Source organism: Excalfactoria chinensis, chromosome 5, assembly GCF_039878825.1.
Source record: "Excalfactoria chinensis isolate bCotChi1 chromosome 5, bCotChi1.hap2, whole genome shotgun sequence".
NCBI classification, from domain to species: domain Eukaryota; kingdom Metazoa; phylum Chordata; class Aves; order Galliformes; family Phasianidae; genus Excalfactoria; species Excalfactoria chinensis.
In genome coordinates, this window is record NC_092829.1 from 23,667,429 (window position 1) to 23,687,220 (window position 19,792).

Here is a 19,792-nt window from a genome sequence, read left to right on the forward strand (position 1 = left end):
CAAAAGCAGGGATTCAACACAGTACTTATTCATTCTTTGGCCTCTGTAGAAGTAGGGGCTTCCATTTTTGTCACTGTATCCTCATGTGGCTTTTTAACATCTCGAGGTCTCATTTACTACAGAAGCCCTTGAAGCATTACTAGAGAGCAGAAGAACACCTGCAACACTTTTATGTTGAATAATATCGTCATCCAAATAGGTTTACAATCCCAGACCTATATTCCAAGTTGTGCATTTGAGCTGTTTTCACACATTTGTCATGAGAAAGCCTGACTACGTGGCACATTTTACAGTCTGTTGTTTTTGCTGCTTTGTAGTTTTCATCTGCCAAGAGGTTACATGACAGGATTTTTTGACCTTGAATGTCATTTTGGTCTAACCTGTATTTCAGGGGAATATGTGATTTTCTTTGTGCAAGAATCCAACATAAGCCCTTAATGAAACTCTTAGAAAAATGCTCCTAGGTTGACCCAAATTCAAAATGTTGTCATGTATACCTAGTTCAGTAAAGACCAAATCCTGACACTCTACGTCAGACACACACCCATACAAGTTGCAGGGAGCTCATTCAGGCTAAGTCTCAGACTTTGATCCAATCAAGGATTACTCTTTATGGTCAAGACAAAAAACAAAACAAAATAAAAACTACACCTCTACCAGAAACAGGGAATCTGTGGAACTGGTCATGCTTAAACAGGCTTAAAACTACTGCTTGTCTAAACTGCAAAATTTCATCACTATGCCCTTTTTCATGGCAAATCAGTTGTTCTCTGCATTTGGATGATCTTGCATAATTGCACTGGCATAATAAAATCACTATTGTTTTGGCTTTATATTATCTATGTATAGTTTCAGTTTAATATAATTTACATTGGACTGCATGCTCCTTTAAAGGTGCACTCTCAGTTAAAACAGAACAACTCAGTGGACTGTGTGAAAGGACTGGGTAGATGCAACAGTCTTCTCTCATTTGTCATGTGCACCTGAAATCACAGAGTTTATAAGAGCTTTGAACAGAAATATCTGTTTGTGAGAAAACACAAAAAAGTGAGAATCACTGTAAAAAAAGACAGATATAAAGTTCAAAAGTATAGGAGACTTGGTCTTGAGAGCTTGGCATTAGGAGAAACCTAGAAAGAAAGCTTTGTCACAAAAAGCTGGAGAAGAAAGACTTGAATTTCCATATAAAAAATCTTAGAATCATAGAATATCCTGAACTGGAAAAGACTCATATCGATTTTTGAGTCCAACTCCTGGCTCCACACAGGACTGCTAAAAATCAGTCCATATGTCTAAGAGTGATGTTTAGACTCTCCTTGAACTCTGGCAGCTTGATGCGATGACCATTGTCCCGAGGAGCCTATTCCAGAGCCCAGCCATCCTCTGGTCTGAAACCTATTCCTGATATCCAAATATCCAACTTTAACCTCCCCTGACACAGCTCCATGTTGTAGCTGTTACCAGAGAGCAGAGGTCAGTGCTGCCCCATCGTTCCCTGTTTTGCCATATATAGGAAAGGGAGATTTGATCTATAATTTATAAACAGTAGAACTGCATCAAGGATATATGGGTCTATCATCAGTTTCTCCTTCTAACAAAACAGTTAAAAGACTACCAAATTTAGCCTAATTCACATCAAAGACAACTGATTCACTTTTTCCTCAGGCACTTCCAGATGTAATTGATCCACAACCCATAAATTTGGGATGTTGACTAAAGGAGAGTCAACAAGCAAGTATCATGAAGTCAGAGGCTCTCAGACTGCTGCATGTTACAAGTAGTTCCACAGTCTACCTACCTATGGATTTCCAAGAATTAAATTAAACATCACTATTATCAGTAAGTGGTAGAGAGTTCTCGCAATGAATGAAAAGGACAGTGGTAAGCACCCTGAGATTACACCACGATTACAGCTCCTTGACATTACACAGTGTACATCTAGAAAGTGCTGCTTTTCAAATGTTGCAGAATAGAAACAGGAGCCTTATATCCAGGTGCAAGAGGTCCTTTGGCAGAGCTTTTTCAGTAAGATCATCTCACTCTCACTCTCGAACTTCCAGACTTTTTTCTTGTCTCCATCACTGGTGCCTGTTGTTTATGGTTGTCTCTGTACATAACAGATGCCAACACAGCCCTAGAGCTGGCTGGAGATAAAAAATAAAATAAAAAAAATTTGGCAATTTCAATCTCATCTTGGATGCCGAATGAATGCTATGCAATATGTGACGTACCAGAGTTAAATGTACAATTTGTTTTGGTCACTGGAGAAATTATTTAATACATGCACACATTATAGAAATTCACTTAGAAGAAGACAAGGCAAAGGATAAGTATTTCTTGTTAGGGTGAGAGGTTTATATTTGCCTGCTTTAGTTTGGCTAAGTACAAAATGACAATGTACTGTATACTTCATTACTGCAAAAATATTACTGTCAACATTCTTCTATTGCAGGAGAGCTTATTTAAAACATTGTACAGTTTAAATTTGAACTCAATTTAGAACATAAACTGAAGATTTAAAGCTATCTGAGTATCTTATTTTCAGTGGTGGTGAGTGACAAAGTCCAATGAGCAGTAAATGTTTACAAAGTGATCTAATAACTGAGGGGTTCAGGGCTGTAAGTATTAATATTGTTAGTATAAATGTTGTTAGTATTTAGCTTTAAGGCACAGCATATTTTATTTGAAACTGAAGCAGTGTTCCTTCTCCCTTCTTAAGCAAACAACAAAGAAAGTATTTTAAAAATGAAACATCTCCTTGCTTTGTTCAGTAAAACTGCTGGATGAGCTGTGACTCCATAAAGTTTAGGAACTCATTTATTATGTTGCTAGATCAGAAGCTGCATTTATTCACACAGTGCATCCCAAAAACTTAGCTTTCATTAGAGCTGTGGGGAGGCCCAGTCTTTCTCTCTTCTCTCGAGAAGGTGAAGCTCAAGAAGATAATTAACCATGAAACAATGAGGAGGCTTGCTGGGTAAGCACTAGTGTGAAAACAGTTACTCCTCACAAAAGAGGGGAAATTAGCTGGCTGGATAAAAAAGGAAGTGTCAGACTGGAAGACTGAAAGGACTGCCAGCATAAGTAGATAGCTCTATGCATCATTAATGCAATTTTTTTTTAACACTAAAATTTCACTGCTTTCTAAATTTAGATGCATTTAAACGCTATGTGTTAGGAGAGATTAATATGCCATTTTAAAATAATTTCTCTTAAACTTTCCATTTTCACATTTCACCAGTTTTAGTCACCCTTCCCACACATGAAAAATTCACCACTCTTTCAGCATTGTGTTCATGTTTACAAAGCCGATGTAAACAGAGCATTCTAAAAAGATTTGGTTTGCTCATTGTATTTTACAAGCACATTATTTCATAGTAAAACACATATTTTTATGAACAGAAAGTTTGTTTTGATTTTACTGTTTCACACAGTAAAGACTTATGATGTGCATTTCCTTTCAAAACTTCCTTCTACTCAAGCAGCGTTCCCTGAAGCAGCCACATTTTTGGCAGAAATTCAGTTATATGCTATGCCAAAAGAAATTGAATAAACAAACACTGCTTAATGCAGCTGGGTAGGTAATTTACATATTATTGCACACCAAACATGAAGGCCTGAATATGGATTAGAGCTACAACGATGACACAAATGTCTTATATGTTAGGGGAAATAAAATTCAGATCATCGTCGCTAATGATTTACATGATATGATTTAATGTATACTGTATTACTTCAAATACATAAATGTTCATATTTAACTATTAAAGAGATGTATGACTTACTTTTTCTGTGTGTTTTACTAGAAATATCTTGAAAATCTGTTAAGTGGATACATTTTTCAAAGTTTCTTTTGGTGAAAGCAGCTTACCTAAATGACGGCATCTCAGTCTTTTGAACCAGTGAGGGAAAAAAGAAGCACATAAACAAACAAACAAAAAACCCCAATCATATACTCTAGGCATTGCTGGATAATGCTTTTGTGTAGGTAAGCCTCCAAATTCACATGCTTTCAAAAAGCATCTGTCATTTTGGTGAGGTCAACAGTCCATTCAGCTGAGTCTTGTCTCCTGCAGTGACCAGTAGTGGATGTTTATGGAAAAATTTTTTTAAATGTAACACAGAGAACAGTGTATGTCATGCAAAATTTGAGAAGTCAGACTTTCAGAGTTGGAGTTAATAAAGCATTAATTGATTTCTTCATTAATTTGTCTAGTCATTTAATGAACTCATTATATTTTTGTTATCCACAATGTCGTGTTGGAATAAGTTTCAAAGTTTTACTAGCACTGCATGAAAACTGCATTCCTTTTAGATTGTTTTAAATCTCCTGCTTCATTATTTCATTGGGCACCCTTTTCCTCTTATGTTAAGAGAAAACATACCTTGTTTATTTCCATTTACTTAAATACACGCACACACATATATATAGTATTCCTTCCTGCTTTCAGTCAATAAAGCTCCTACAACACCCTAAAATAATGAACAACAAAACACTGATTATTCAAATATGAACTAAAGATCCTGCAGATACATGTCTATAATGACTGGAATCATCCAATACTGAACATCGTTTCAGGATGGAAATATAGGCTGTAAAGCTTGTTACCAAAATGAGGTTTCTTCCCTTCTTTCTAAAAATTATTTGCTTGAGAACAACTGAAACAAGATATCAGAAAATCAGCTTCAATCACAATCACATACCATCCCTTGTAGAAGTGGGGTCATTAGAGATGCAGTGCAACAAGTCACTGAATTAATTCAATAATCACTACTTTGTGACTGTTGTATTTCTCCTAATAGTAATCTTTTAAACAATGCTGGCCCAAGTCATGATCTCATGATAGGTGGATCTTAGGAGGAGGAATAAAAGACTGATGTCATCCTGTAATTGGAACATGATGCACTTCAGTCCTCATCACTTTTACATATATGGCCCTGTACTTAACTGTCTAAATAGGAATTTCTCTCTTGCAATATGTGAAGTCTACCACTGAAAATAATAAAACTAGCCATTTTTTCCTACTTTCCTGGGATGCATGAATAAGAGCAGGTGGAGGGAAGTGATCCTCCCCCTCTACTCCACCCTTGTGAGACCACATCTGGAATACTATGTCCAGTTCTGGGTTCCCCAGTTCAAAAAAAAGACAGGGATCTCCTAGAAGGAGTCCAGCAGAGGCTGAAAAACATGATAATGGGCCTGGAGCATCTTCCATATGAGCAAAGGCTGAGTAACATGGGTCTGTTCAGCCTGGAGAAAAGAAGACTGAGAGGGAGTCTGATAGCCTCACTGGTATTCTAAGTCTCTGAGGGCCTTTAAAAAACAACCATTACAAAATTTAAAAAAATAAAAATAACAAAAATCAGATCACCAGGCAAGTGTTAGCAGCTTTCTGCCAGCTATGAAATTTCCTCACCTAACTTGTATAGGTTTCAGTATGCTGGAAACTACAAATCCATACCTAATCAGCACCATCATGGCCCATGGATTTGTGTGTGTTGAGGTTGTCTCTGAACAGATCCTCCTCTACCAAGTGGAAGTCTTCCTGTCCCCAGACTCTTTAGTTTATCTCCAGGGTCTGGAATTCCCAAGAGGCAGTCTTAGCAGTAAAGCCTGAAGCAAAGAAGGTGTTCAGTAACTCCACCTTCTCAGTGCTTTCCATTACCAGAACACCCACCTCCTTAGGCAGCGAACCCACATTTTCTTAGTCTTCCTCTTGCTATTGACATAGTTAAAGAAGCCTTTTCTGTTGTTCTTGACCTTCCTCACCAGATTTAATTCCAAGTGGGCCTTAGCCTTCCTTGTTGTATCCCTATATGCCCTGACAGCATTCCTACATTCCTTCAAAGTGGCCAGACCCCTTTTTCATATTTCTTAGACCTTCTACTTCCACTTGAGTTTTCCATGAGCTTCTTGCTCATCCATGAATGTCTCCTGCCACCATTGCCTGATTTCTTACTCTTACTCAGATGCACTGACCTTGACCTTCAAAGAAGAGGTGCTTGAATGCCAACCAGGTCTCTTGCGTCCCTTTAACTTCCAGTGCTCTAACCTATGGGATACCTTTAAATAGGTCCTTGAAGAGGTGAAAGTGGGCTCCCTTGAAGCCCAAGGTTGCAATACTACTTTCTGTCTCATTCCTTCAATATAAAATCCTGAACTGCTATATCTCATGGTCACTGCATCCAAGGCTGTCCTTAACTTTCACTCCTTCCTTGTTCATAAGAACAAGGTCCAGAAGTACGTCTCTCTTTATTGGCTACACCACCAGCTGTGTCAGAAAGTTGTCTTCCCTGCATTGCAAGAAGCTCCTTGACTGTGTGTGCCTGGCAGTGTTGCTTTTCTGACAAATATCAGCCTGGCTGAAATCCCACATGAGAATCAGACCCTGTGATCATAGTATCATAGTATTGTGCGAGTTGGAAGGGACCTTAGAGATCATCGAGTCCAACTCCCGGGATTCGAGCCCTCTGTGTAGCAGAGCGGCACTTCTACCCCCTGCTCCACAGGGGGGATTCGAACCCGGGCCCCCTGGTGTTGCAGACGGGAATTCTACCGCTGCGCCACCGGGGCACACATCATGAGGCTACTTTCAGCTGTCTGTAGAAGTCCTTATCAACTTCTTCCCCTTGATCAGGCTGCCTCTAGTAAACACCCACAAAGGTGTCACCCATATTAGCCTGCTCCTTAATTCTCACCCAGAAGCTCTCCACTCATTCATCATTCATTCCTAGGCAGAGCTTGATACATTCCAGTTGTTATCTCACATATAGAGTAATCTCCACCACCTCATTTTACTGGTCTGTCCTTCCTAAAAAGTACACAGCTATCCATTCCAAAACACTGAACTACCTTTTCTGCTCTAGATGGAAGGAAAGGTAAGCTGCTCTTGAAGAGGCTCCACAGAAAACCTTATTACTAGTGCTACTCACATACACGTACACATACTGTGTTACACTCCCCTTTCATTAACTGAAAAGAACAAAAAGCATGCAAACCACAAGGTAGAACTGCTGAGTACATTTCCTTTCAAGTTTAACTGTTTAGCCCACTTCCAAATCATCTGGAACTCATGAGAAAGTTAGGAGTATCATTTTCTGTCCTCCCCAGGCCTGACAGAGACTATGAAACTGAGCTGCCTTACTCTCTGTGCTTTGAGCTGAGATAGAGTTATATGCACCAGAGACTCTATCATCAAATATCAAGCCACCGAAAAACATATATTTTAAGGAAAAAAACTCAAAAGAGAGCAAACTTCAGTACTGAAAGATGAGCAGAATAAGATGACTAACAGAACCAAATACAAGCAACCAGTATGATACTATGAAGAGGCCTAATATTAAAACAAGAATGACCCATGACAGATAATGAAAAAAAAAAAAACAAAAAAACCCAAAAAACACTGGAAGTTTCAAAAACAAGTAATTAAATAATTATTCTGTGAGGAGTAGATCATGCAAAATATGTTCAGCACTTCAAAACATTTGTGCCCTCCTCAGCCAATTAAGGAAACTTTTACTCAATACTTTGCTGTACTTCTAATCTTCCAGAATTTTATGTAAGATTTCTACCTAGATTCCACCTCACAAAACAATAACTTGTACTAAAATTACAGTCCTATAGAAACCAAATTTTTAATTTAGTGGAGTTTTCTAACAAGTAACAGAACAATGATGAATACATGCTTTACCTCTGACTGCGGGGTTTTGTATTGTAGCTTAGAACAAGTGTCAGTCCATGGCTAAAAAAAATACTGAACCAGTGAATTAAATGTAGAGAACTGAAAGGGAAAATAATGCAGTTAGCATTACATCTAGCATTATTAAAATATGTTTTCCTTTGCAGAAAACATCACATAAAGAGATGAAAAGAGAAAAGGGATAAAGATACACGATCAGAACCAATACAACATGTTTAAATGACTTGTTTTTTGAAGTCAGTTGTGAAGAATGAAATAAGGAGAAAGCTGGAAAAATACTAAACAGGTCTTTACACAATCTTTGTTCCCCCTATGAAACAAGCACACAAGAAACAAACTTGTGGTAAAGAGAGAGGTTTGGGTTTTTGCTTTTTTTTTTTTTTTTTTTTTTTTTAAAGTGAGCTGCTTCACCATTGCAGATTTTCCCAAGTCCTTACAACTCTAATTAAAATGTGGTAATTGGTTATGTTACCTCAATTACCATGATGCATGGACATTGATGCAAAGCGGCAAAGCGACACCAATTGAATCCCTTGGGTGTTATACCCCAAGGCCATCCCATTTATTGTGGCCTTATTATTTTCAATTATGTGGTTGGATGTACAGCATACTTTCTAGCCAATACAGATGGGGATTTTGCTGGATATGCAGTGTAGTGTACACACAGGATGACTCAGGAGGAAAAAAGAAATAAAAGTTTTTAAAATTTCATGAAGCATAGTGGTAGACTTAAATCAGTGAACACTTCAGACGCTTTCTGGACAATGTGAGAATTACAGCACCTCAATCCAAATTATCTTCACTCAAAATCTCCAGTTTAAAAGCATTATGAATACTGTCCCTTCAATAATTAGCCCTCTGTTGAATAAGAAAATAAATTGTCTGCTCCACAAAATAGATATCTTTCTCATTCAGTGAATAAGCAGTCTGGAGAAAAAGCAGTTTCTCTATTCACCAAAAAGGCAGGAATTGAATTGCAACTTAAGAAATAATATCTATTAGAAAACACAGTTTTGTCTCTCTGTGAGCCACAGCAGTACAACAGTTTTATGCATTCCAGCATTGACAAAGCAGTTCCAGAAAAGTGAATATGCAGAGTAACCTCATTGTGGTTTCCTATACAGAGATAGATCTGACTTGGAGAGGACATCAAATTTTGAATATCTTGATTGCTGGAATAATCCACTGAGGCTAGACGTTTACTTAGAGTGGATATACCAATTGGCTAAGCAAATGATCAAAAATACTGCCTAAAAAAACTTACATATTCCCACTTTGACTTAGCTGTTTAAAACTTGTTGGCAAGACCATGACAGATGCTGTTCCAAATCCTTTTCTAACTGTTCATTTTTCTTTCATGCAAACCAGATTCTCTAAAGAAGAGGGCACAGTGAGTTAAAGCTTCTCCAGCTGTTGAGTACGAATTTCATATGGCAGTTTTCAGTTTAGTTGACTAAAGATTGTTGCTATTGCTGTTGCAATTGTGAGACAGACTCCTTTTTCTTTTACAATGATTGCCAGCAGGGTCTTGTTAGGCAAACTGAAAGGCATCTGTGTAATTTTGAAGCTAAAATTTAGTTGTCAGATAACATTATACCAGCAAACTACAGAATGATAAATTTACAAGAACAAACAAACAAAGAAAACAAATAAGCAAACAAAAACAGATGGGGGAGATAAAACCCTTTTTTTTTGCTAAAACCCATCAGGACTGCTTCCAGTAGAAGACAAGTGTCCTACTGTCTTTTAGAAGTTATCTTTGTTTGTTTGTTTGTTTGTTTTTCCTGCATGAATACCTCATTCTTTTTAGCTAGATTAATCTAGCCACATTTCATCCTTCTGGAGTGACTCTTACTGAAAATTTCGACCTACAGTTTTAGGCTCATTAGAAGGATATATTTTTTACCAGACTTCAGGTGCTTGTAGTACAAGTTAATCTCTTGTTATTCGCAAAGTTATGGTGCTCAGTACAAATGTTGAAGAGCACTGAAAAACATTCATGAAGACAAACAATTCAAAAGAAACCTAAAACCTCTCTGTGGCTAATTCCAGCATAGTTCTGCAATGATATAAATGGCTCAGATAAGTGACTGGGGACAGAAACAGGACAAAGAAAGATCCCAGTACACAAATTAAGAAGAGAGCAGAAGATGCAAGTGATTCTTGTACCTCTTTTATGCAATATAATCATTGGGGTTATCTCATGTAGTATCGGCAAGTTGGATGCCATGAATGAGTCAGATGCCATCAGGGTATAAAAACATCACATTTGTTTTCATAAATTACAGTATTTTGTGGGCAACCACAAATGAAGACTTGTTACTAAGAGATACTGTTTATGTGCCAAGACTGGCACACCATCAAATACAGAGAGATAGGGAAGCAGAAGTAGTCCTGGTAACTACCCAAGAAATGACTACACAGGAACTGAATGAAAAGGAAGCCTAGAATATGCCAATTTGGATGAGGGAAGACAAAGAAACCTGAATTCTGTAGTGGCTGAGGCATCCTTAAGCGCTGGGAATATAAATAGTTTTACCAACATAAGAATCCTGTAGATGTTGACACACTCAAATGTGGAGTTTTATTGACAACTGGCCAGCTAGGAAAGGTCACGTAGACACTGTGCAGCTGACCAAGCAGCCGTGCCATCTGCAAGGACAGCGAGAACAAAGGGATGTGTGATGGTGATGAGAAGTTGGCCATGGTTTTGGGAAGTCAGCAAGGGAGTAGTTATTGGGACGATAACTGCAAGGTACAAAGATAGGTGGGGTTGACATGTAATTGGGAGCCAATGATGAGCTCTGCTTTTGCACTATGTATGAGTTAATTATCTGCACTATAAATGTACACATAGCCGAAGCAATAAATGAGATTTGTTGATCATCAAGGTATGGTCATTTGCATTTCTCCCACCGACTCTGACACTCAAAGAATCGTGTTATTATAAACAAGACTAGAATAAGAGTTTCCAAAGCAAAACAACTCACAGTGCAAATTAAATGAGTATCACATAACGATGGAAGTTAATAGCTGCTGTCTCTTAGCAGAAAGAATGGTACTCCCCTTGCACAATGAAAAACAGTTCAGACCAGCAAATAACTCCAGACTCCCTCAGGCAAAGGGGGAATGAGGCAGCATGCACCTTGTGAAGTTCCAAGCACTGGGACATCAAGCAAAGTACAGTGCTTGAACACCACGCCTCAGCTCCTGATCGATTGCAGTCCCACACAGTAACACAAGACTCACTTCACTCCTGCTGTAAGAGCACCATAAAGCTCTAATTAGCACATAACAGCTTATTTAGAGTAACTGCAGCTACAAAGAGCAAACTGCTTCCATGAGGCAGCTGCCCACATGCAAGAGGAGATAATAGGCTTTCACTACAGCAACTTGGATTTCTGTTCATACCCTCTCTAAGCTATCTCACAAATACAACTTGTTTGTGCTCCACACTCAATAGAACAGATATATTTATAACAACAAAATTGTAAATTTTGTATGAAAAAGGTAATTTTTCATCTTTGTAGTACCTATCTTATTTTTAGTTAAGTATAGTAGAAACCCAGTCCAATCTCTCTTGGGTACCTAGGAGTACTGCTGCAAAAGTAATACTTCCTATTTTACTATATTGGGCTATGAACTCAGAGGCAGATGCTGGTGGTATGGTAGTACAGGCTGTATCTTCCCATCAATATTCTTTTACATTTTGTTGCTGCGTAACAGATGGCAGCAGAAGAAGGGCAGTCGGACAAAATGGCATCTGACATGGAAGAGCATATGAAGCAATGGTGTGTCACTGAATTCTTCCATGCATAAAAAAATTGCATCCATTGACATTTATTGACACTTTCAGAATGTTTATGGAGACAACAGTACATATGAAAACAGTTAGGCAGTGAGTTGTGCATTTCAGCAGTGGTGACACTGATGTGAAAGACAAGCTCCATTCCAGACAGCCATGCACATCTTTTACACCACAAAATGATGAACATCTCAATAAACTCATCTGCACAAATTGGCTAAGGGTGGTGACTATATTGAAAAATAGTGTTTTGTAGCTGAGAATTTAATCTATCAAATAGATTATTGTGCTCTTTGTATCTGTTGTTGTTTACATGTAATTAAATAGGAGGCATTACTTTTGGAGCAACCCATGAAGTTACAGACTTAGCAGAGACTCAACTTTTAGCAACCCAAATTTAGAACTGCAAGAACTGATTTTTAGATTAGTTGTTGCCTAATACCTCACATACATGTTCTTGAAGCTTCACAATTCAAGTAAATTTTCTAGTACTGGCTTAATAAACAAATCTTTTTCATGGCAGTAAACTATGGTTTACTAGAGGTATTAACATCTTAGTAATATGAACAAAAAGCATTTTAAAGATGGAACTGTCACAAAAACAAAACTGGTGTTCCTCAGTAGAATTTAAAAAATAGTTACTATTTTGTTTTCTTTCTTGAACAGTATTTTTTTTTCTGTTCTTCAGTCTCAAGCTGATATTCTAGCCCACTATTTTGCCTTTGACTTCCCTCACTTCTGTACTTATTTCTTGCTCTCTTAGATTAATTACCATCAAAACTCAGGAATCTCACTGATGAGACAGCATTTGTCTTCTTTTTTTATCTTACATTCTCATTTAAAGTTGAATGTACTGTTTAAGTTCCTCCTATTTTTACCTTCAGCACTGTGGCATCCTCCTCACCAACTCACTATTCCTTGACTGGTTCAGACTTATAGTATTTTCATTCAAGAACTGCCAGTTTTTTCAGAATGATATCTTGCATGCTTCATACTACACTAACATAGATAAACAACTCCAAGAGATACAGTTTCTGTTATTTTTTTAAAGGAACCAAACTACGTCAAAAGTAGTATTTTTCTGCTAGGCAGACAACTGTCATGAAATTAGTAAGTATCAAGTATTTTTTCCTTTTATTTGTTTTATATAAATCTAAAAATTATGTAAGCTAAATACGTCACTTATTCTCAAATCTCATCAGGACTCCTCAATATATGCATTACAGAGGGTTATCATTGCTGTCAGTGTAGCTGCAGCATACAGGCTTTAGCATTATGATAGTACCACAGAACATGCTGAGCCAATTCATCCATTACAGTCAATGGTGTTACAGTAGGGATTACTTTGTCCCCCCTACGGTTTATTGTTTGAATGTAGATACTGTATTGTAATATATTTTTATGCTGTAGAAAACCTGTCTTATTTATGTCACTTAATGGATGGTTTAAGCAGAGTTCTATTTTGCCTCTGAGGAATAATTTCCCTGAGATAAAAGGGAAATTAATGCATTTTACTTATATTCAAATAACACAGATTTGTATATTAATAACATACCATGGCATTCTATGTGAAATACACATCTACTGCTGGGATACTAATTAAAACCAGTCATACTTACAAAGAAAATACTTTTTCTGAAATATATTTACAATCAATGGTATATGTCTCTGGGCCCAATTATTATAGGTACTGAGCGACTTACTGATCTCAGAAGGAGAAGGTGGCTTTCATTACTCAATATGAAATCCGATGAGATTTAAATATACAGCAAATAAACATACTTACTGTGAATTTATCTCATTAATCAGTGGTGTCCATAGACTATAATACTTTGTGAAAAACTAAAACTTCACTTGTTGCCATTAGAGACTACAAATGGCACCGTCAGTCAGAAGAAAACACTCAGCATTTGCCTAGTGCTGAAAAAATGACTGGCATAAAATGGAATTACATGAAATCTTTTTAAATGGCTGGTGTAAAATGAAATTACATGAGATCTTTTTAAACCAAGCATCACTCACTGGGTCTTTTTCCAGTCTCTTCTGTAGCCTTGTTTGCCACTGGACAGCTTGCATGACGATGGCTTCCCACCTCCTCTCAAGGTTTACGATTATCAGCTGCATGGACTGGTGATCTGCACTCAGGTTGCAGGTCTCCTGGTCATCCAGGAGGTGCTGGCACAGTCGCAGCACGGAGGCAACCCCACGGCGTCTCTGCTTGATCTCACAGCATAGGGACTGCAGGGCAGACAGATGACAAATGTCAGGGTGAGACATTCTGCATTAAATCTTATCTGATAGATATTGGTGCTAATAGTTCTTCAGCTTTTCCATAAATTCCCATATTTAATGTCAAGGATTACTGTTTATTTCAAGATAAACATAATCTTAATTGCACACAAAGAGTAAAGCTACTTTCAGCCTTCTTCAAACAAATGCCATACATAGCTAACTGTCTTGATAACGTTGAAAGTTTTATGGTTTATTCTTCCGTTTTTCCACATCTGAAATTAGTTACCCTGACAGTAATCACTTCAGAAATTTTTCAGGGAAAAAATGGGAGAAAAAATGATACTCATACAATGAGAATATATATGTACTGTGTGTACACACATATATGCTTCTCAGAAGAAAAAAAAAAACAACAAAAATCAATAGAAATCATGACTCATCTGTACCTTGTCATAGGAGAAATCTTTAGGATGGAGAGTTACTATAAAATCCTTTACAGATGGTTTTTGCTGTCATAAAAACATTTCCAGGGTAGTTACATATGCAAATAAATTTAGGAATACTATGATAACTGTATCTTTCTCAAGGGTGGGTTATTCATTGTATTTATTTAATCCTACAGACTCCAGTGCCACAAAGAATGCAGTCTGACGTAAACCGTGTGATGGAGACACTAAGCCCTAATATTGAATATCGATGGAAGCTGGTATAGACTGGTTGTATGCCAGAAAGCTAAATAACTACACTGAGAGTCTTACTGAATAGCCATATAACTAATTCATTTTACATGCCAAAAAGAAAGAGAGATCTACCACCCAGAAGTAGTTAATGGCATGGGATGACATTAAACACAGTTTTATCTACAAATACAATTGCACTCTATAGCCATTCAATGTCAGATCAGGATTTTATTGCCCCACAATGTGTTTTCATAATATCTATAACACCAGGGTACAAAAAACTCAAACACTTCTGAGGATGAGCCCAGCTTCCAAGACTACATGCTTTTATAGAATCACAAGAAGGCAGTTCAAATACGCAGCTATTATCAGAGGCCAGTGCTACTCCTGAATTTAACAGAACTGTACTCCACACATGGGAACTTTCCAGATAATTTAAACTGTAACTTGCTAACATCTGTTTCCCTCTGCAGGATGCCACAGATGAAAGTGCATAACCCTATGAGAAAATCTCAACTATCATCTTTTACGAAGACAGGGTGTTTTGCTTTAAACTTCCAGTTAATCACAATAAATGATAGATAGATAGATAGATAAACAGATAAATAAATAAATAAATAAATAAAAGCTAGCCACTAGAGCAGAGTTCTCAAAGCTGTTCAAAACCATTAGCTGAAATTCAGAATGTATCTCCCTGAACTTTAATAGGAAAACAGAAAACATTCTGTAGCGAATGTTTGTAAGGCCCAAAGTTTCCTGACACTTGTGGATTAAAAATAAGAAAATCTACTTAGAAATATTATACATCTATGGAGTATTTTGTTGCTGAAAATATGCACTTGATCAATAGTATTAAGTGCAAGAGTGGTATACACATCTAAAAATACATATCCTTTGCCTACCGACAGTGATGAAGTGATTTTTTTTTAATGCAGAGTCTTCAAGAGAAATGATGATGAAACCCACAAACATAGCTGAATTTTACTTTTACTCACAGAATTGGGCTGTTCTAACAGTTAACAGATTGCTTATTAACCAACAAGGGTAAACAAGACAATGCAATCTCATTTAAGGCAGAAGTTTTAATGCCTAACAGTATTTGTGTTCAAAATGCTAATCATGATAAGATTTCATTAGAAGACGTCTTAAAATGATTAAGTACATTTCACTGTAAAGTACACTAAGTAGTATATCAGCAGGTGGACATTTCATACAGATGTTCCACTTATTGATATAATGCATTCTATAGCAATGTAAATTACCCTAACTCTGTAATAGCTGGAATTCTATTACTTCTATAATGAGAGAACCCTGTACCTTTAATATTTCTGAATTTTAAATAAGGTGAATGACAAATTCCCAAACCACTATTTATGGCAAAATATGACCAGGAATTTTATTATTCAATTTATACCAGAGCTGCATTTTCACTTATGTTTCCTGAACTTGCCCTATTTATTTTCCTCGACTTCATTACTAGTTTCCTACACAGTTCTTGATGTAACCAACATGTCTCAGACATTTCCTTTTTGATGCTGTTCATTAGTCTAACATATCAGAAAAAAATAAATAAATAAGTAAAGCCCTACCTAAAGTCAAAGTTCTTACTTTACATTGTGTAACAGCAAAACAATTCATTTTTATGCAGTGATGATGGTAAGTTATATACTGCTGGCAGCCAATTCATACAGATCTGCATTAAGTTTGTGGAAGTCAACACAGCTCAGAACTTGGCCCCATAACATTATCTTACCTCAGCCTATCTGATTATGTCATTCCTTATAAATACTGTTCAATTTTGATACAATACCATATAATTTGATGAGGTAAGGGGTATTTAATTCATAAACCATTATGTGAGTGTTTAAGTGAGGACTTCACATTGTGCTATCTGAAAGCAGAGCTACAGGATCCAAGTCATTTCTAATTTACATCAATTTTACACCAGCATAATAACAGTAGCTTTACTGAAACTATTTCTGATTTACATGGCTGTGACAGTACAATTAGGCCTATGGCACTTTTGTTTCAATTTTATTACATGATATTACAGTTAATATTAAACAGGAGAAGAATGAAGTGCTTGTACCTAACAGTGTATTGAAAGAGTTGGCTATAGGAACAATACTTTAAAAGTCAGAGAACTTAATCATGTAAAGACTTCTTTAAACCCCATACAATGACACCAGCAATAATGAATCTAAGCAGGATTATGATCTGGTATACATTGTCCTTAAGGGACACAGTAATTGCATCCTATGCCACAATACTTCATGTTATTGTATATCCATCCACAATCTGCTGTTGTTAAAATGGTACAACAGCCATGCATGACTCCAAGGCCACACTTACTTCATTTCTTTGCTAGGTATATACTGGGTTGTGAATTAACAGCTATAATTAATTAATAAGAAGAAGAAAAGAAAGAAAAGAAAGGAAAAAAAATAATCAGATTACACAGTATCTCTACTGAGATTCGAGCCATATGTCTATAGAAGCTGTGGTAAGCTACTGAGTACTCGACAATTCAGAAAATTAGGAAATGGTCTAACAATAGATTTAGAGCATTACTTAGGCTTCTGTGTGTGCAAAAGTTTGGCTGAAATGCAGATTAAGAGATCAGACACATTCAACTCTAACTTACGTCTTCCACAGTAAGACTTAAATTGATATATACCACTTTGCTTGCTGCTGGCTGTGTAAACATGGCAACTGCAGCTGCCATGTGCAAGCTCGACTTTGTCCAGGTCTTTGCTTTGCAACAGACACTCTGAAAACACTGAGATGTTATTCATTATAACATTATTGAAAGTCACATTTTCCCATACCCACAAGAGCTGCTAGAATCTTGGGAGATACTTCTTCCCTCTGCCTACTTCTGTTTTCAGTGCTTTGAAGTTATCACCTGCATAGCTACAAAAGGCTAGCTGAAACTACTTCACAGCTTGTTAATACCATGCCTTAAATCATGTGGAAAAGCCCTTGCTGAGTAAAATGACATCAAACAGACTTTCCAAGCCATGGGCTAATGGCACTGCCTATGAGGCTGGAAGTAGCCATGACCAGACCAGAAGTTGTTCTGCATGGCTGCTTGATTCCTGAGTGAAAAGCAGGTGACAAAAACGTGTGCAGCTTTAGGCAGTGCCAGAGAATGTAGGAGACCTAGGCAGGTGAGAAGTTAAAGAATGTTAGAGCCAGGCAGCCCCAACCCTCCTCCATCCCTCAGCTTTTGGGCAATGTATGTTCTGTTTGACTGAAGGCTGGGAAGCCAGTTTTCTTCTGACACAACATAGCAGAGGAGTTAGCCACAGAATTTCTTACATCAAGGTTCCTCAGAGCAGGTGCTAAAATAGATTGGCTAATAGTACCAAGGTTCTCAGTGAACTCAGTAGGCCTTGAGACTAAAAATATTTTAAATGTCTGTTTGAAATGAGTTTCCTTCATTTAAACGCATACAATCCACATATAATCAGAAGTAATGCCAAGGTATACTAGGATCCTTAGGTTGTGTTTCTATGCATGGGCAATACTGGATATTTTCAGGTAAATGACTGAATTTCCACTGCAAATAAATCTGGAATTATCAGCTCTAATACAAAGATTCTATTAAACCTTCATCTCTTAAGGGTTTGTTTTTCACCTCATTACAGGACATGGGTATGTGCTGGAAGATACCCTTCCTACTGTATCTTATCACCTGATGGAGAATGATAGGAAGATGAAATGATAGATCTGTTGTTATTTAGTACAACAACTGTGCATAGAAATTAAGGCAAATTCTGAGTATGGAAGTTGTCCTTTTCAATACAACAATCAAACAATGTAACAAAACCAGTTTACCTCCTAATATCTGATATTTGGCTAGGTACCTGGAACTGGAGCATTAACACTTTAACTTCCAGTGCATTACATGATGTTACGATGTAGAATACCAGTAACCAAAAATCATCAAACCATGACAGCGCAGAACTTCAGTTTACAACAGTGCTAATGCTGCAAGAATCATGGTTAATATCAGTTATACAACAAGCAAAAACAAGAGAAAATATGCTTGCAAATATTTGTTAAAATTTACTTTTCAGTTTTTTCTATAAAATTGCAATGCTCATAGAAAATTCTCCTGTTTGGCATGATGCAAGTTTGTATTTCAAATTCCACTCTTATAGGACACACAGTGAAAGAAAACTGTTTCAAAATGAAAAAGAAAAACAGTAATTTCTCAAAAAAAAAAAAATTAACGAGAAAGTAATTCCTCAAAACAAAAATGCCAAATGAAAAATATAGGAAATGAATGACTTGTCATCTTTTAGAAAAATAATGCCAAACCTGTGTGCTTTTGCTGATTTCAAGGTTAAAAGAAAATGTCACCTAATATTGGAACTCTACTCAGTTGCAGACAGTGGGACTTAATCTATACTGAAGCTAAATATTCTATAAGTATGCAGTGAAGTGCAAAAAACAGCAATTGAAAAATGACATGATTAAATGGCACAACATGCAATCATTTGCTCTCAATTATATCAATGTATCTTCTTCATTTCAAGGAGTCAGGCAGAAATATTGTTTTTTAAATGCCTCTATTAAATTGGGCACCAATAATAAAACAGATGAGAGTCCTAATAAGCTCATTTACGTAACATACATCACACACCACAAAACTATTCTCTCCAAACGGGTTTGTTCATAGATTTGTCTCCTGGTTGTCACCAGTCTTGGCTATATTAAAAGACTTTAAAGGCACAAGGATTGCAGACCATTCAGTGGAAAGCCTTTGTACTTAACCCTTCAGAGATCTTTAATGATAATTATGGAGAAAGTATCGATATAATATCTTTGCTGTCATATTTTATTACGATGATGGTCACAACAGAATCTAGGTCTGGCATTTTAGAAATATCATCCAATTGCAAGTCAGAAACACCGAATGACAGTTTAAAGTAGATTATGAATTCTCCCAAAATAGTGATATGATTCTCTGTTTCAAAGGCCTACTTTTAATAACATTACAACCACTAAATTACTAGAATCATAGAATCATAGAATTACCCAGGTTGGAAAAGACCTGGAAGATCATCAAGTCCAACCGCAGCATAACCATAGTACCCTAACTCTAACAACCCTCTGCTAAATCATATCCCTGAGCACCACATCCAAACGACTCTTAAACATATCCAGGGACAGCGATTCAACCACCTCCCTGGGGAGCCTATTTCAGTACTTAACTACCCTTTTTGTAAACAAATTCTTCCTAATATCCAACCTAAACTTGCCCTGGTGCAACTTGAGGCCATTTCCCCTCATCCTGTCACATGTCACTAGTGAGAAGAGACCAGCCCCACTCTCACTGTAAGAACCTCTCAGGTACTGGAAGAGGG

General features: G+C 37.0%; 1 protein-coding gene across 2 annotated transcripts in view; it reads right to left on the minus strand.

Moving 5' to 3' along the window:
• AKAP6 (A-kinase anchoring protein 6) overlaps positions 1–19,792 on the minus strand; it is a 250,248-nt gene that overhangs the window by 15,728 nt on the left and 214,728 nt on the right. For both annotated transcript variants that reach the window (XM_072337277.1, XM_072337276.1), the window contains exon 12: positions 13,528–13,743. In XM_072337277.1, coding sequence (XP_072193378.1) covers positions 13,528–13,743 — 216 coding nt within the window. The remainder of the gene's footprint in view (positions 1–13,527; positions 13,744–19,792) is intronic.